The sequence below is a fragment of the Lonchura striata genome, chromosome 23, assembly GCF_046129695.1.
Source record: "Lonchura striata isolate bLonStr1 chromosome 23, bLonStr1.mat, whole genome shotgun sequence".
Classification (NCBI taxonomy): domain Eukaryota; kingdom Metazoa; phylum Chordata; class Aves; order Passeriformes; family Estrildidae; genus Lonchura; species Lonchura striata.
The window spans coordinates 1,853,477-1,867,071 of NC_134625.1; the positions used below are offsets into that span (position 1 = coordinate 1,853,477).

The following is a 13,595-nucleotide window of genomic DNA, read 5'->3' on the forward strand; positions in this document are numbered from 1 at the left end:
TTTCCCCCGTCTTTAGTCCAGCCACGGGGAAGGGGATGAGGGGAAGCAAAATTATATCCAAAGTTATCCTGCCCCTGCTCTCGTCCAAAAGGGAAATGCAATAATGCCACCGGTGTTTCTCCCCGGCTGCGGCAGAGATGCTTTATTAATACTTTATTTCTCCAAGCCCGAAGCTGGCAGGAGAGAGCCGCAGATCCCCCTTGCCCCTCCCTCCCCTCCCTCCCCCTCCTCTGAAATTAGCCTCATCAATTCAGCTACAATTTTTCAGTTGGGATGCAGACACGGGGCTGAACGTGACCAGACCTGGAGGTTTTTGGCTCGCTCCTGCCAGCGATTGAGGCCGCCTGCAGCCGGGAGGTGAAGGGGGAGCGCAGGGCCAGCCCGGCCGCCTCCCCTCGGCCCCGGCCTCTCCCGTCTGCTCCGCGCTCCGGGGCTGCGCCGGGGTCCCCCGAGAGCAGCACATCTGGATGCTGCTAGCGGGGTCAGGTCCCCCCTTGCCTAGGGCCACAAAACTGGAGTTCAATTAAAAGAAATCACCGTTAACCCTTTGCTTTCCTCATTCCTCTTGCTTTTCCGTGCCCTCTGTCCTGCCCCCCCCCGGCAATGCTCCGGTCCCGGCTCCCCCTCGGCGTTCCCGCGTGGCTGCAGGCGGCAGCGGCCACAAAAGCGAGAGGTTAAAGGCAAGAGTGAAACGCGTCCTTTCAAAACCCGAATGGTTTCCTCTCTACAACGCTCCCCACCAGCCCCGACAAGCAACGCGGGTGGGAGGTGAGGGAGAGGACAGGCTGAGGATCTCAACCGCGAAAGGAAGAGGAAAAAATCCCCTGGCAGGAGCCTCTGTTACCCACCAACCTCACAGGGCACTTCGAGTCGGGGCTGCGGGACCGACAGTGGGGGAGCCTAGGATCCGGGAGAGGCGGGGGGAAACCACCTGAAAACGGGCCCAGCTGGTGGGAGAGGACCCCGATACCCCCAAAACCCCTGTGCCCGACACCCTCAAACCCCTGAGCCCAACACCCTCAAAACTCCTGAGCCCGACACCCTCAAACCCCTGAACCCGGCACCCTCAACCCCCCTGAGCCCGACACCCTCAAAGCCCCGATTCCAGTACCTTCAAACCCCCTGAGCCCGGCACCCTCAAACCCCTGAACCCGGCACCCTCAAACCCCCGATTCCAGCACCCTCAAACCCCTGAGCCCGGCACCCTCAACCCCCCTGAGCCCGGCACCCTCAAACCCCCGATTCCAGCACCCTCAAACCCCTGAACCCAGCACCCTCAAAGCCCTGAGCCCGGCACCCTCAAACCCCCTGAGCCCGGCACCCTCAAACCCCCGATTCCAGCTCCTTCAAACCCCCTTTGCCCAGCCCCGGGCTGAACAAATCCGGCCCCCGCTGCGCATCCCCGACGCTCCCAAAGACGGGAAGTTGCCGAACAGACCCCCCGCCATCCCACCGGGAGATATTTTTGGAACTCAATTCTGCATTTTATGGCCAGACGGGCACCGTGACCCGAAGGGGTTTATTTTGCATGTCTGGGGATGACTAAAGCGGAGCCTGCTCAGGTCACTTGTGATACCGGCTCTGTCAGGGATGCTCCGTGCTTCTCCTTCTGTGTTTGAGCCAAAGCAACATTTGGGAGAATCCAAGAGATGAGGGAATGACCGAAGGTGTTACACATTCTAAAGACAAGCCAAACAATCTGCTATTTTCTTCCCAAATAACGAAAAATAGAAGCTTTGCATTAATTTTTCTTTCTGCTTTAGTTTTAATCCCCCACCTTCCACCCCACCACCCCCCCCAAAAAAAAAAAAAAAAAACAAAAACCAAAACAAAACAAAGAACCCCCAAAAATAACCCCTAAAAACCTCAAAACCAAACCCAAAGCTGCCTTTGAAGTTATGCCATGCTTTTTGGAAAAGGCTGAAATATTCATAACCTCCGGACGCCAAGCTCTGAATCATCCTAGGTGGTTGTGCCGTGACTCTGGGTATTTAACTGTTATTTAACGGAGTATTTGACGGAGGTTTTAACTAGTATTTAACTGGGTATTTAAGTGTTATCTAACCGAGATTTAAACTGTTATTGCATTTAACCAAGAAGGAGGGAGCCGAGGCAGGCGGGGGAAAGGCGCCGAGCAGTGTGCGCCACTCTGGATCTGTCGCTCGCCCTTCGGCTGCACATGTACGTACAGCAGAGGAATTAGGATCTGTTTAATGTGGTCGCCACTAGACAGCTGGAAAATCATTTGATCTTGGCAACCACGGAAGATGTCAAATGCTTACGTCGGGACAGGCTGGCAGAAGTCAGTTACTCCTCTATTATTACTATTTATTATTATTATTATTATTTTCCTATTTCACTCCGTTAACGACTGGAACGGAATTGTGGAGCGGAGTTTTTGATTCGCTCAGTATTGATCTCGGGCGCCTGGCACGTCCCCAGCTGCTCTCCCCGTCCTTAGGGCTGGGTCCCAGCGGCTGCAGCCCCACACGGAGAAGGTGAAAACGCCGCGTTCGGAGCGATCTGAACGAAAGGAATGGAATCCTCGCATCCCACTGGGGGATGTGGCCTGAAGCTGTTTCGTGTCCAGACCCAAAGGAGTTAACTCCCGGTGTAGTCTGTGCCAGTCCCTCGCAGAACCCCAAAGATTTGGATTTTCTGTCTGTTACCCACACGGGATTAGCGGGCATCACTTATTAAATAAAACCGTCCGGTTATTCCCTGGAAGCAAACACAATAAAAACCTTCCCGAGCCCCACTGCAGGTTGGGAATCTGATTTTCCGAGGAGAGGAGAGGGGATTGGCTTCTGTCACCCTCTCTGGCCCCAACAGCATCAGCTGAGCTCTCGCCGAGCCCAGCCTGGAGCTGGCGCTGTGAATAACGCGGGGATAAGGAAGGGGAGCTCAAAACCCTCCCCAACATCCACGCCCTGGCTTTGTGGCTAGAACGTGCCTCATTGCCACCAAATGTGGTCAAGTGTCCTCTTTGTAGAACGAGCTTTCAATGCAAGTGTGTTTACACAACGCGCGCTGGCACATTGTGTGTGTTGCGTATGTAATAATACCGCTTTCTGGATAATTTGCCATACGCTCTGTTCTCTCTGAACAATTCCCGTCATTCTGGACTTGCAGGGGGCCACAGTTTATCCCGTCCAGCCGTCACTGGAGGGAAACTCTCCCCCAGCTCCAGCGGACGTTTAAAAGCCCCGGCTCCGACTTTCCTCTGGCACTGACCCCATCGCAGAAAGAAAAACGTGTTTATTTTCTAACCCCACATTCTTACAAGCAAAAAACCCAAACTGCAGCCCTGGGATTTGATTCCCCCGAAACGAATCCCAATTTTAAACCTAATTAATTGGGCAAACCTCCGCTTTTCAGCTGCAGCAATAAAAGGGAATCAGGAGAGTGTTCCAGGCGCAGAACTGAAGGATCGGGTCCCTCCTCCCGACAGGAACAGCCCAGGAGATCTGGGGAGCTGAAGCCGGGAAGTTACTCCCCGTTAATCGGTACTAAGTAAAACATAATGTCTTAAAAGTGGGGAGGAGAAGATGCAGGAGCTTTGAAGCTGCATCGCAATGAGGGGCGAGCGGGGCGAGCCAGGGGTGTCCTGGATGCTTTTATTTGAGTTCCGTGTCCCAATAAAACAGCCCCCGCCCTCCTTCCCTCCCCCATCCCGCAGTTATTGAAAAGCTGAGGCACAAAAAACAAAAATACTGAAGGCCAAAAAAACAGACTGCAGTGCACTAGCTCCGAACGTCTGGCCCCTCGCTTGAGGCCATAATTAATTTGAGATTTATTTTTATTGGAGAAACCAGTCTCGTCTGACCTTAGCCAAACAAGACTTCAGCGAGACCCTTGATGCGCTTGAATGGAACAGAATATTTCTCTCTAACTTCTCTTCAGGCGGCCGTGCCTGCTTTGAATTTGTTCCTCAGACTTCATATATTTGGAGATTTACAGGAAAGATTTAAAGCATTTTTCCCCTTAGCATTCACTCTGTCTTTTCTTCCCTTTTTGCTCCCCTTTCCCTCCACATCTCCTCTCTTTCCAGCCACGGGGCTGGGAGAGCGTAGGGAGGGCTGGAATACAAAATTCCCTGGATCCAGCATGTTGGGAGGGGGGCGTTTTTCCTGTAAATTGGGAAAGAATGGAGCCTTTAAAAGGTCGCAGAGCTGGGGAGGGGGGTTGGTTGCTGCTGCCTAAAGACGGAGGTCACTGGAAAAGCTCGTCCCTTGTGCCCGATTTATTTTAGAAAGCCCCAACGTGCCACAGTTCCAGAAGAAATACACTTTTTCCTCCCACCTCGACTTAAATTCAAGCCGCGTCTTGTAGGTAAAGAGGGAAGGAACAATGCCAGCGCTTCCCCACGCAGCGCGGGGCTGGGCACGGGCAAAAGGCAGGACACGGGGGCGTGGAGAGGGATTTTTCTCTTTAAAATAGAAAGATCGGTGCAAACAAGACCTAAATCCTTAAGCATCAAATTGTCATAAAGCGTTAATCAACGACTTGCTAAAAGTCCGGCAATTTAGCAGCGCTTGTGCCCTGAGAAATGGGTGTGAAAAAGGGAAAGGAAGAGAAACGAACGGGCATAAACGTCATTAGTGATCGCGGAGGGTGAGTGACGGAGGAGGTCACAGCACCTCTGCCGCCGGGGCTCCTGCCTGTCCCTCCTCCCGAGCCCGGCGAGAAGGACTGGAACCCTCCGGGATGGAGGGAATGGGGAAAAAGGGAAAAAAGGGGAAAAAAAAAAAAAAAAAAAAAAGCAGAAAGGGATAAAGCGCTGGAGGACGCACTCAGTAGGAGCATCAGTACCCAGAGCGAGGAAAAACCACGCCAGGGAGGTTTTGGTTTTGCCTTTCCTGCCCGGCTCCGGTTCTCCAGCCGTTCCTGGAGCACGGGCAGGTTCCTGCCCGCCCCACCCGCGCATCCCTGCGCACCTGCGGCCGAGCCCGCCCGGCTCCCCCGCAGCGCTCGCTCCGCAGGACCAACCCCGCCGCAAAACAAACCAAATCCCAAACCCCGGGATATTCGCTCCTGGCAACCTGCTCCCTGCGCCTGTTCTGCGGGAAAGGGACGTGTCCGTGCCGGGCTTTGGCAGTGCCCGCTCCAAAGAAAACTCCACTGTTTTGTCCTTAAAATAAGAATTTACCCCGTCTCTCTTTAGGGCTTCTGTAAACTTTCCAGGCGGAGGGAGAGCAAGAACAAACCCAATATTGTTCCCAGCCACGCAGCCCCTTTTCCCTCCATGAATATCCTTCTTTGTGCTGCACCACAAACCTTAGGGCTGCGTTAAACCCGGGTGAGGCGCCTTCCCGAGGGGCAGAACTCATCTCCGTGCCCATCCCGAGGGGCAGAACCCATCTCCGTGCCCATCCCGAGGGGCAGAACCCATCTCCGTGCCCATCCCGGGGCAGGACCTATCTCCGTGCCCTTCCCAGGACAGGACCCATCTCCGTGCCCTTCCCAGGACAGAACCCATCTCCGTGCCCATCCCGAGGGGCAGAACCCATCTCCGTGCCCATCCCGGGGCAGGACCCATCTCCGTGCCCTTCCCGAGGGACAGAACCCATCTCCGTGCCCTTCCCGAGGGGCAGAACTCATCTCCGTGCCCTTCCCAGGACAGAACCCATCTCCGTGCCCTTCCCGAGGGACAGAACCCATCTCCGTGCCCTTCCCGGGGCAGGACCCATCTCCGTGCCCTTCCCAGGACAGGACCCATCTCCGTGCCCATCCCGAGGGGCAGAACCCATCTCCGTGCCCATCCCGGGGCAGAACCCATCTCCGTGCCCATCCCGGGACAGGACCCATCTCCGTGCCCATCCCGGGACAGGACCCATCTCCGTGCTCATCCCGGGACAGGACCCATCTCCGTGCCCATCCCGAGGGGCAGAACCCATCTCCGTGCCCATCCCGAGGGGCAGAACCCATCTCCGTGCCCATCCCGGGGCAGAACCCATCTCCGTGCCCATCCCGGGACAGGACCCATCTCCGTGCCCATCCCGGGACAGGACCCATCTCCGTGCTCATCCCGGGACAGGACCCATCTCCGTGCCCATCCCGGGACAGGACCCATCTCCGTGCCCTTCCCGAAGGACAGAACCCATCTCCGTGCCCATCCCGGGGCAGGACCCATCTCCCTCCCCAGGGCACCTGCCCGCAGGGTCTGCCTGGCGGGGCTGGGACCCGCAGTGGGAACTGCCCCAGAGTGGAAGTGCCAGGGGCAGGAAAGGGCTCCAGGAGAAGGAAAAGGGCTCCGGGAGCAGGAAAAGAAGGAAAAGGTTTCTGGGAGTAGGAAAGGAGCTCCAGGAACAGGAAAAGGGCTCCAGGAGAAGGAAAAGGGCTCCAGGAGAAGGAAAAGGAGGAGGAAAAGGGCTCCAGGAGAGGGAAAAGGAGCAGGAAAAGGGCTCTGGGAGCAGGAAAAGGGCTCCAGGAGCAGGAAAAGGAGAAGGAAAAGAGCCTCCAAGAGCAAGAAAAGGGCTCCAAGAGCAGGAAAAGAGCCTCCAAGAGCAAGAAAAGGGCTCCAAGAGCAGGAAAAGGGCTCCAAGAGCAGGAAAAGGGCCCCGGGAGCAGCAAGGGAGAGAGGCCCCCGCCGGCCCGGCGCTGCCTCGGGGAGGGCAGGGCACGGGAAGCGAAAGCAGAAGCGCTGGGTGTGCGAGGAGGAGGCGACCAAGGGGACACGAAGCGTTTGGATGTTGCTCAAGGGCAGAAGAAACGCGCGGGTGAACAATGAACCCCCAAATTATCCTCGTGCTGCTTTATACACGGCTGAAAGCACAGACTGGCAGGGCAGGAGGGGACCGAGGGCTGCTGTGACCTGGAGGAGCTGTTGCAATGGTAATAATTAAAAAATCAGAATTCAGAGGTCATGTTGCTTTGCTTATGGCTCTAATTCTTTCCATATCCCTCCAGTCAGGATTCTAGTGCTGTCTTATGTTAAATTTTAATTTCCCAATTATATTCTGTGTTTCATTCTCTAAAGTCAAGTCCTTGTGTTTAGATGAGATAAGCACCCTCTGATACACTGTGAATTATTAAATATTTGCGGATCAGCCAGTTCCTAATGGTCTGAGGGATAGAAATCCTTCAACAGTTATGCAGGATAAGCCATGAAGGATCAAAATTATTTTTTCTTTCTATGAATTCCCAGCCCTCCATTGAATTAAGGCCCCTACAAGAAGTGGGTACGAGAGAGAAGCTTGGGTTCCCCTGTCAGTTCTGTGGGATTGGAATTCTGTGGGATTGGGTTCCTCTGTCAGTTCTGTGGGACTGGGATCCCCTGTCAGTTCTGTGGGATTGGGATCTCCTGTCAGGAGTTCTGTGGGATCTGTTATCAGTGCTTTTGATAACCCCTCTGTGTTCTGATGGAAATCGAGGTTACAGCACCGAGAAGCTGAGCTCCAATCCGAGTGACTCCACATAAAAATCCTTGTTAAAACAAAGCATTTTCGAGTGAAATCCTGCTCTGCCTCCCGCAGCTCCCTCACCTCACCTCGCCCCTCAGCCTGCTTTTGGAAAGCCATGACAAGAGCCCCGTGGCCTGAAGGTGTCCCAGGATATTTGGTGAATTGGTTCCTCCTGGAATTCCCGTGGAACACCCTGTGGGTGTGTGGGACACCCTGTGGGTGTGTGGGACACCCTGTGGGTGTGTGGGACACCCCGTGGGTGTGTGGGACACCCTGTGGGTGTGTGGGACACCCTGCAGCCGCCCCCCCTGGGCTCCAGCTGAGGGGGACGAGGCGTTTTCTGTCCAAGGCACGGAGTAAACCTGAAGTGAATGCACACTGCAGGATTTGGGGAAAAGATCAATCCTCATCTCTCTTTTACTGGTGGGGGTGGTGTACACATCCCACAAAAGTAACAAAGAAATAATTCTCCCATAAGACAGGAAATAAGGCTTGGTGAGGAAGGAATGACATTAATAATAATAGTAATAATAGTAATAATCAGAATAATAATCAGAATAATCCGAATAATAATAATAAGCAGAATAGACACAGAAAGAGCCAGTCTTCTGCTTTTCAAACTTTGTGCTCCCCAGAGCTTGGGAAGCCCTCCCAGGCCAGCATGGGGCAGCAGGAAGGGACGGAGGGCAGGGGGGTCTCGGGGGGACCTTGCTGAGCTGCACCCACACTCTGAGATGGGGAGATGCAGCAGCAGAGGGTGGAGGAGCCCTGCCCAGGAGCACGGAGCGGATCCACAGCCACATTTCCAGTGCCTGGAACATTCATCAGCCCCAGCCCTTCCGGGGATAAGGCAGGCACTGTCAGAGCCTCTCTGCTGCTCTCGGTGCATTCGGGTCACTGGAAGCTGCCACCAAACCCTGAGGGGCAGAGGCTGACACAGAATCACAGAATAATCGCAGAATAATCGCAGAATAATCGCAGAATAATCGCAGAATAATCGCAGAATAATCGCAGAATAATCGCAGAATAATCGCAGAATAATCGCAGAATAATCGCAGAATAATCGCAGAATAATCGCAGAATAATCGCAGAATAATGGGGTTGGAAGAGACCTCTAAATCCAACCCGTGCCCTAACACCACAACCAGACTATAGCACCAAGTGCCAAGTCCAGTCTTTTTTTAAACATATCCAGAGATGGTGATTCCACCACCTCCCTAGGAAGACAATTCCAGTATTTTATTATTCTTTCAGTGACATTTTTTTTCCCTAATATCCAACCTAAACCTTCCCTGATGTAGCTTGAGACTCACCTCACACCTCACTGTGTGTTTAAGATTCAAACTTCCCTGAATTTCACCACACCCCCACCTTAATGAGCTGCTCTGAACGAGCTGCCCAGGCACCTTTTGGTCCCTCTGGGACAGATCTGCCCAGCTCAAACCACTCAGAGACAGTGGCAGACAATTCATTTGTCTCCAGAGGATTTTGGGTCACATTTCATTGAAATCACCTTGATTTTTAAGCACAGGAACAAATAATTTCCCCAGTGCCACCGGCGTGGGATAAGCTCTGCAGACAAAACAGCAGAGACAGTATCCTTGCCCAAAATACCATCAGCTGAGGAAGAAGGGCTGTGCCAGAGGCAGAGTCAGCCCCCCACAGCCCATGCCTCCCTCCACACTGCCAGTCCCACCTGGGGACATTTCCTGCTGGGTACAGCACAAACCCCTGGGCAGAGAAGCCTGTCCCAGCCCTGTCCTGCACTTCCAGCGCCGGGCACGGGCTCCCAGCCCTGCTGCCAGGTCCTGCTCCTCGCTTCCAGCATGCCAGAGGAATGCTGCTCCTGGAGCTGCCTCCAGCCCAGGGCAGTGACACCGATGTCACAGGGGATGTCGCAGGGGGTGTCGCAGGGGGTGTCGCAGGGGGTGTCGCAGGGGGTGTCGCAGGGGGTGTCGCAGGACCTCATCTCCTCACTGCACACAGAGCATCCCGGGGCATTTCCTGCATCCCCCGACTCCAGCTGGCCACAGCCAGTCCCACTCTGGGGAGCACCTTCCCGTGCTCGAACTCCGAGGGGATTTGCCTTCCCCAGACCCGAATTTCAGCTGTTTGCCGCAATTTCTGTTGTTCCAGAACCTGGTCCACAGCTATGCGAACTTACTGAGCAAAATTACCTCACCGACAATCCCTGGAACACCCAGATGGGAGTGGGATTTTGGGGGATATCAGCCCAGGGGGGAATCCTGCCCATTCCTGGTTGGATTTGTTGTCGTGATGTGGAGCAGCAGCACGAGCTCAGCCAGTGCCACACGAGCCGGGATCATCCCAAACTTGCATTTCCACTGCTGACTGCCCCAGCCAGTGCCCAAACTGAGCCATGAGCTCGGAATTATTCACAGGAATCACCCCCAGTAATCCAGGGCACAGATCATTGAGAGAGGGAAAGGGGGGGGGGGGGGGGGGGGAAGGACCAAATTCCTGTGATAAATTATTCATTACAAATTATCCACCCAGCTGTAGTTAACACCCTCCTGTGTTTCTTCAGGGACAGGAGAGGCTTGTGGTTTAGATTTTCCCTAAGTGCTGCTGCATGCAGGGTTTGCCTCAAACGTGTAACCCAGATGTCCCAGGCTTGGTTTATTTACATTCTTGGGAGCTGTTGTGAAAAAACCCCTATATTATGTCAAATATAATATAGAGCTCAGCTGAGGTATAAAGAGACAAGGCTGTGCCCAAGCAAACCTGCTTTGGTTTTTGTTTTAATCTTTAAAAAAGAAAGAGGCGGAAGTGGTCCAACAAAATACATTGTAAGATCCATTTTTTTAACTTAAAATAAATAAATAAATGAAAACAAATATTTGAAGTGCAAGATCTGGTAATGTCAGTTAAAACCAAAATAACTAAAGTTAATTTTCCTACTAAATTGCATGGAGACATTCAAGCACGGAAAGGAACTTCAGGAGCACAGAAAGAAGTCCCAGTGTCACCCAGCACTGCCTGGTGTGACAATCCACTGCTTCAGCAGCTGACAGAGATCTTTGCCTTTCACTCACCCAATATTCCCCCTCTAAACCCTTCTGAAATGGATCTTTCAGAATCCACACAACTCCACAGGTCATCTTGCACGTGGAGCTCAGGGGCTGGCACGGCAGAGAAGAGCGATGAAATTCAGCTCTGCCTCGGGCCTGAGGGGCTGGGAAAGCAGAAATTTGGAAGGAAAGGGAAGGAACGCTGTGCCAGGCTCTGGGGCACGGCCCCGGGGGTGCGCTGCTTCCAGGGCAGCGCAGCAGGACCGCGGCGGGTGTGGGACAGCCCGAGCACGGGAAAAGCCGGCATCACCCAAGGGTGGCAGCCGAACCCCCTGGAACTCACTGTTCCTCATCAGTGCTGCGGCTTCCGACTCAACCCTGCACGTTCCAAACGATACATTTGACATTTCACTCTCTGACCCCTCCCCACTGAAAATCAAGGGATTTTTTCCCTGCTGAATTCAGTAAGAAACGGAATGAGATTTTCAGCCAATACAAACGACTGTGAATTTGGGAGGATTGTAATTTTTGACATTACCTGTTTAAAGATGCTGTCATGTCTTACCTTGACGTAAGACGAAGTGTCTGGTACAGTCTGAAACATCCTTACTTGTTTATTAGATATATTTAAAGGTCCTAAATTTGACCTGAAATAAATAATAAAAATACTCCCAGTCATATATATGCATGTAGAAAAAGAAAGGAATAAAGCCTGGTTTAAATAATAAGATTGGTAATAAAATATAGAGGGGAATGAGCAAGCATTTAAGTGTTACTTTTAAAGGACAGACAACCACATCAACACAGTAACTAAAATCAAGTAAAGGACTCACAGAGCAGGGGTTTATTTCTCTCTTTTAATACCAGTTTGGTTTTTCCTTTGGATTCTCCCTCCTCCTCAGGAAAAGAGCCTTCTTCACTTTAGACCAGAGCAGAGGGAAATGTTTGACATTTGATTAACTGAATTTCTTAGCCAACAATTAAAAGGCAGCTGAAATACTCGTGTTTTCATGTCGAGCCTAGTTAACCCCATTGACTCGTACCCGAGGTTTCCCGGGCTGAGTGAGGGGCACTTGCCTTTCCTGGCTCATTGAAACCATCCCGAGCCATTAACCCGCCGGCCCCGACTGATGGAAGGAACCTTCCTCACCAACAGTAATGAAACCATAAATTAGAAATACCCCGAAAGGAAGCTTCGCTGCAAATATTAAAAGAACTCTCAGGGTTGTCAATCCCGTTTCTATTTCGGGTCCTGCTCAGACTTTGTCTCAGACTCGAGGCACCCCATCTGTTTTCCTTTCTCCTAAGCCTTGATGAGCTCCCGACGAGCAGAGCGTTTTCTGCCGCCAAGCCCCAAAATCGTCACTGCAGAGACGCAGAGATCAACAGCGATGCTGCGAAACGGGATGGTGTGAGGGACAACAAACCCGCAGCCACCAAAACATCCGACAAACCCATTTTATTGGTCCTCCCCGATCCTCTCGGGGTCTCCAGCTGGAACGCGCCAGAAAACAATTAGCTCAGTGTAATTAGCGAAGTAGAGCATGGTTAAGCATCACGGGCACCCTCGCACCCATCTCCGCCTGCGGTTCTGGGCCGCTTCGGGGCTGGAAGGAAGGGTCAGAGATGGAGCCGGGAATTCCCGCAGGGAAAGGAGCGGGCGGGATGGGAAGGACGCGCAGGATCCGCGCAGGAGCCGCGCAGGAGCCGCGCAGGAGCCGCGCACCCCGGCTGCTGCGTGGGGTTTTCTCCAGGCTCCTGAGGAAAAGCTGCGGGGTCCTGACAGCGCCTGGAGCGCGGCTTGTCCCGCTCTGATCCGAGCCAGCCCGGGTTAATTACAGCCCCGCGTTAATGAGGCTGCCCGGCCGCTGGAGCTGAGACCCCGCAGAGGCCGGGGACACCCCCGCACCCCTGAGCCGCGGAACCATCCGTGCAGTTCAGGGAAAAAAAGAAATTAAAACAAGAAAAAAAAAAACCAAAACAAAAAAACCAACCCTCAGCCAACAACTGGAGAATAAAAGCTCGCTATCTGCACGTAACCCCCCTTTAATTGATTTTTAAAGTATTTATTGCCCGTCCAGCTGGCACGGGAGGGCAGGCGGCTCTAAAGCGGACAATGTGTTTCTGATAAGTACAATTCTTTTTTTTCCTGTCGTCCTCCCTCCTAACACATTCCAGTTTCTTTTGCTTCTGAACTTGCGACGGGGGGTGGGGGCAGGCAGAGTGGAGGGACAAGGTAATTTTGCCTCGCCAGTAAATTTTCTGGGGTCAAGGATTCCCATATTGGTTTTCCCCGCTCTCCTCTTTACCCCTGATTAGCGTCCCCCTCCCGCCTCCTTTACCTCCCTGCTGTAATTACGCCGTGCATGTAAATAAATACATCTGCATATTTTGGAGCCGGTTCTCAAGAGCCTGCAGCGGATTATTTATCAATCGGCTCGCCCTGCCAGCGATAGAAAAAGGCCTCTTGAGCTACTTTGAGAATTTTAGAATGGCTTATTCTTATTGCTATGGTTGGAAGGACTCACCTCTTGGAGCCTTTCCCCTCAGCCAGCGGAGAGCAGTTTGCAAAGATCCAGGGTGAGACAAACCCCGGCTGCCCCCGGCTGCGGAGCGCTGCCCTCGGGTTTGGGGCGAGAAGAGAGGTTTCAGCTCGCTGGATCCAGAGCAGCGCTGAAGTTAAAATTCCCAGCCCATCCAGACAGGCTGCATCAAGCAGGCATTTCCTCAGGGGGCTTCTGTGCTGCTCGCAGCTCCAGGACGTGCTTTGCTTTCCTTTCCCTCGCTTCTCTGCCCTCTACTTTTCATTTGATTTCCGTTTTCCCCCCTTATCAATATTCCAGCTGTTCCCTCAGATTATTCCTGGCCATGGGACATCCTCGCCCCGTGAGCCCTCCTGGCGCTACGAGCGACTTTAAACAACACACTAAAAAAAGAAAAGGAGAAAAAAAAAAAGGGAAAAAATGTACAACTTTTTAAAAAAAAGTATTGCTGAGGAGTCAAGCCGAAAAGAGACGCTGAGTGGAGCTCAAGTGCTACTTTAAATCCCCCTTTTAAAATAAGGAAGTTTCAAATATCCGTTTTTAAATCATCAGTCCTTATTTTGAGGTTTTCTTTCCTGACTCTTACCTAGAAAAGAGTTAACCCAAAGCATGACGGA

At 52.8% G+C, this 13,595-nt stretch overlaps 1 protein-coding gene across 3 annotated transcripts in view; it reads right to left on the minus strand.

Annotated features, from left to right (window-relative positions):
• Positions 1-13,356, minus strand: part of FLI1 (Fli-1 proto-oncogene, ETS transcription factor) — an 89,769-nt gene extending 76,413 nt beyond the window's left edge. For 2 of the 3 annotated variants that reach the window (XM_021531103.2, XM_021531106.2), the window contains exon 1: positions 11,001-11,408. In XM_021531103.2, coding sequence (XP_021386778.1) covers positions 11,001-11,114 — 114 coding nt within the window. In that variant the 5' untranslated portion in view covers positions 11,115-11,408. Of the gene's footprint in view, positions 1-11,000; positions 11,409-12,963 lie in introns of those variants that run through there. The other variant, XM_077787968.1, reaches the window with a different exon arrangement.
• Between the last annotated feature and the right edge of the window lie 239 nt (positions 13,357-13,595).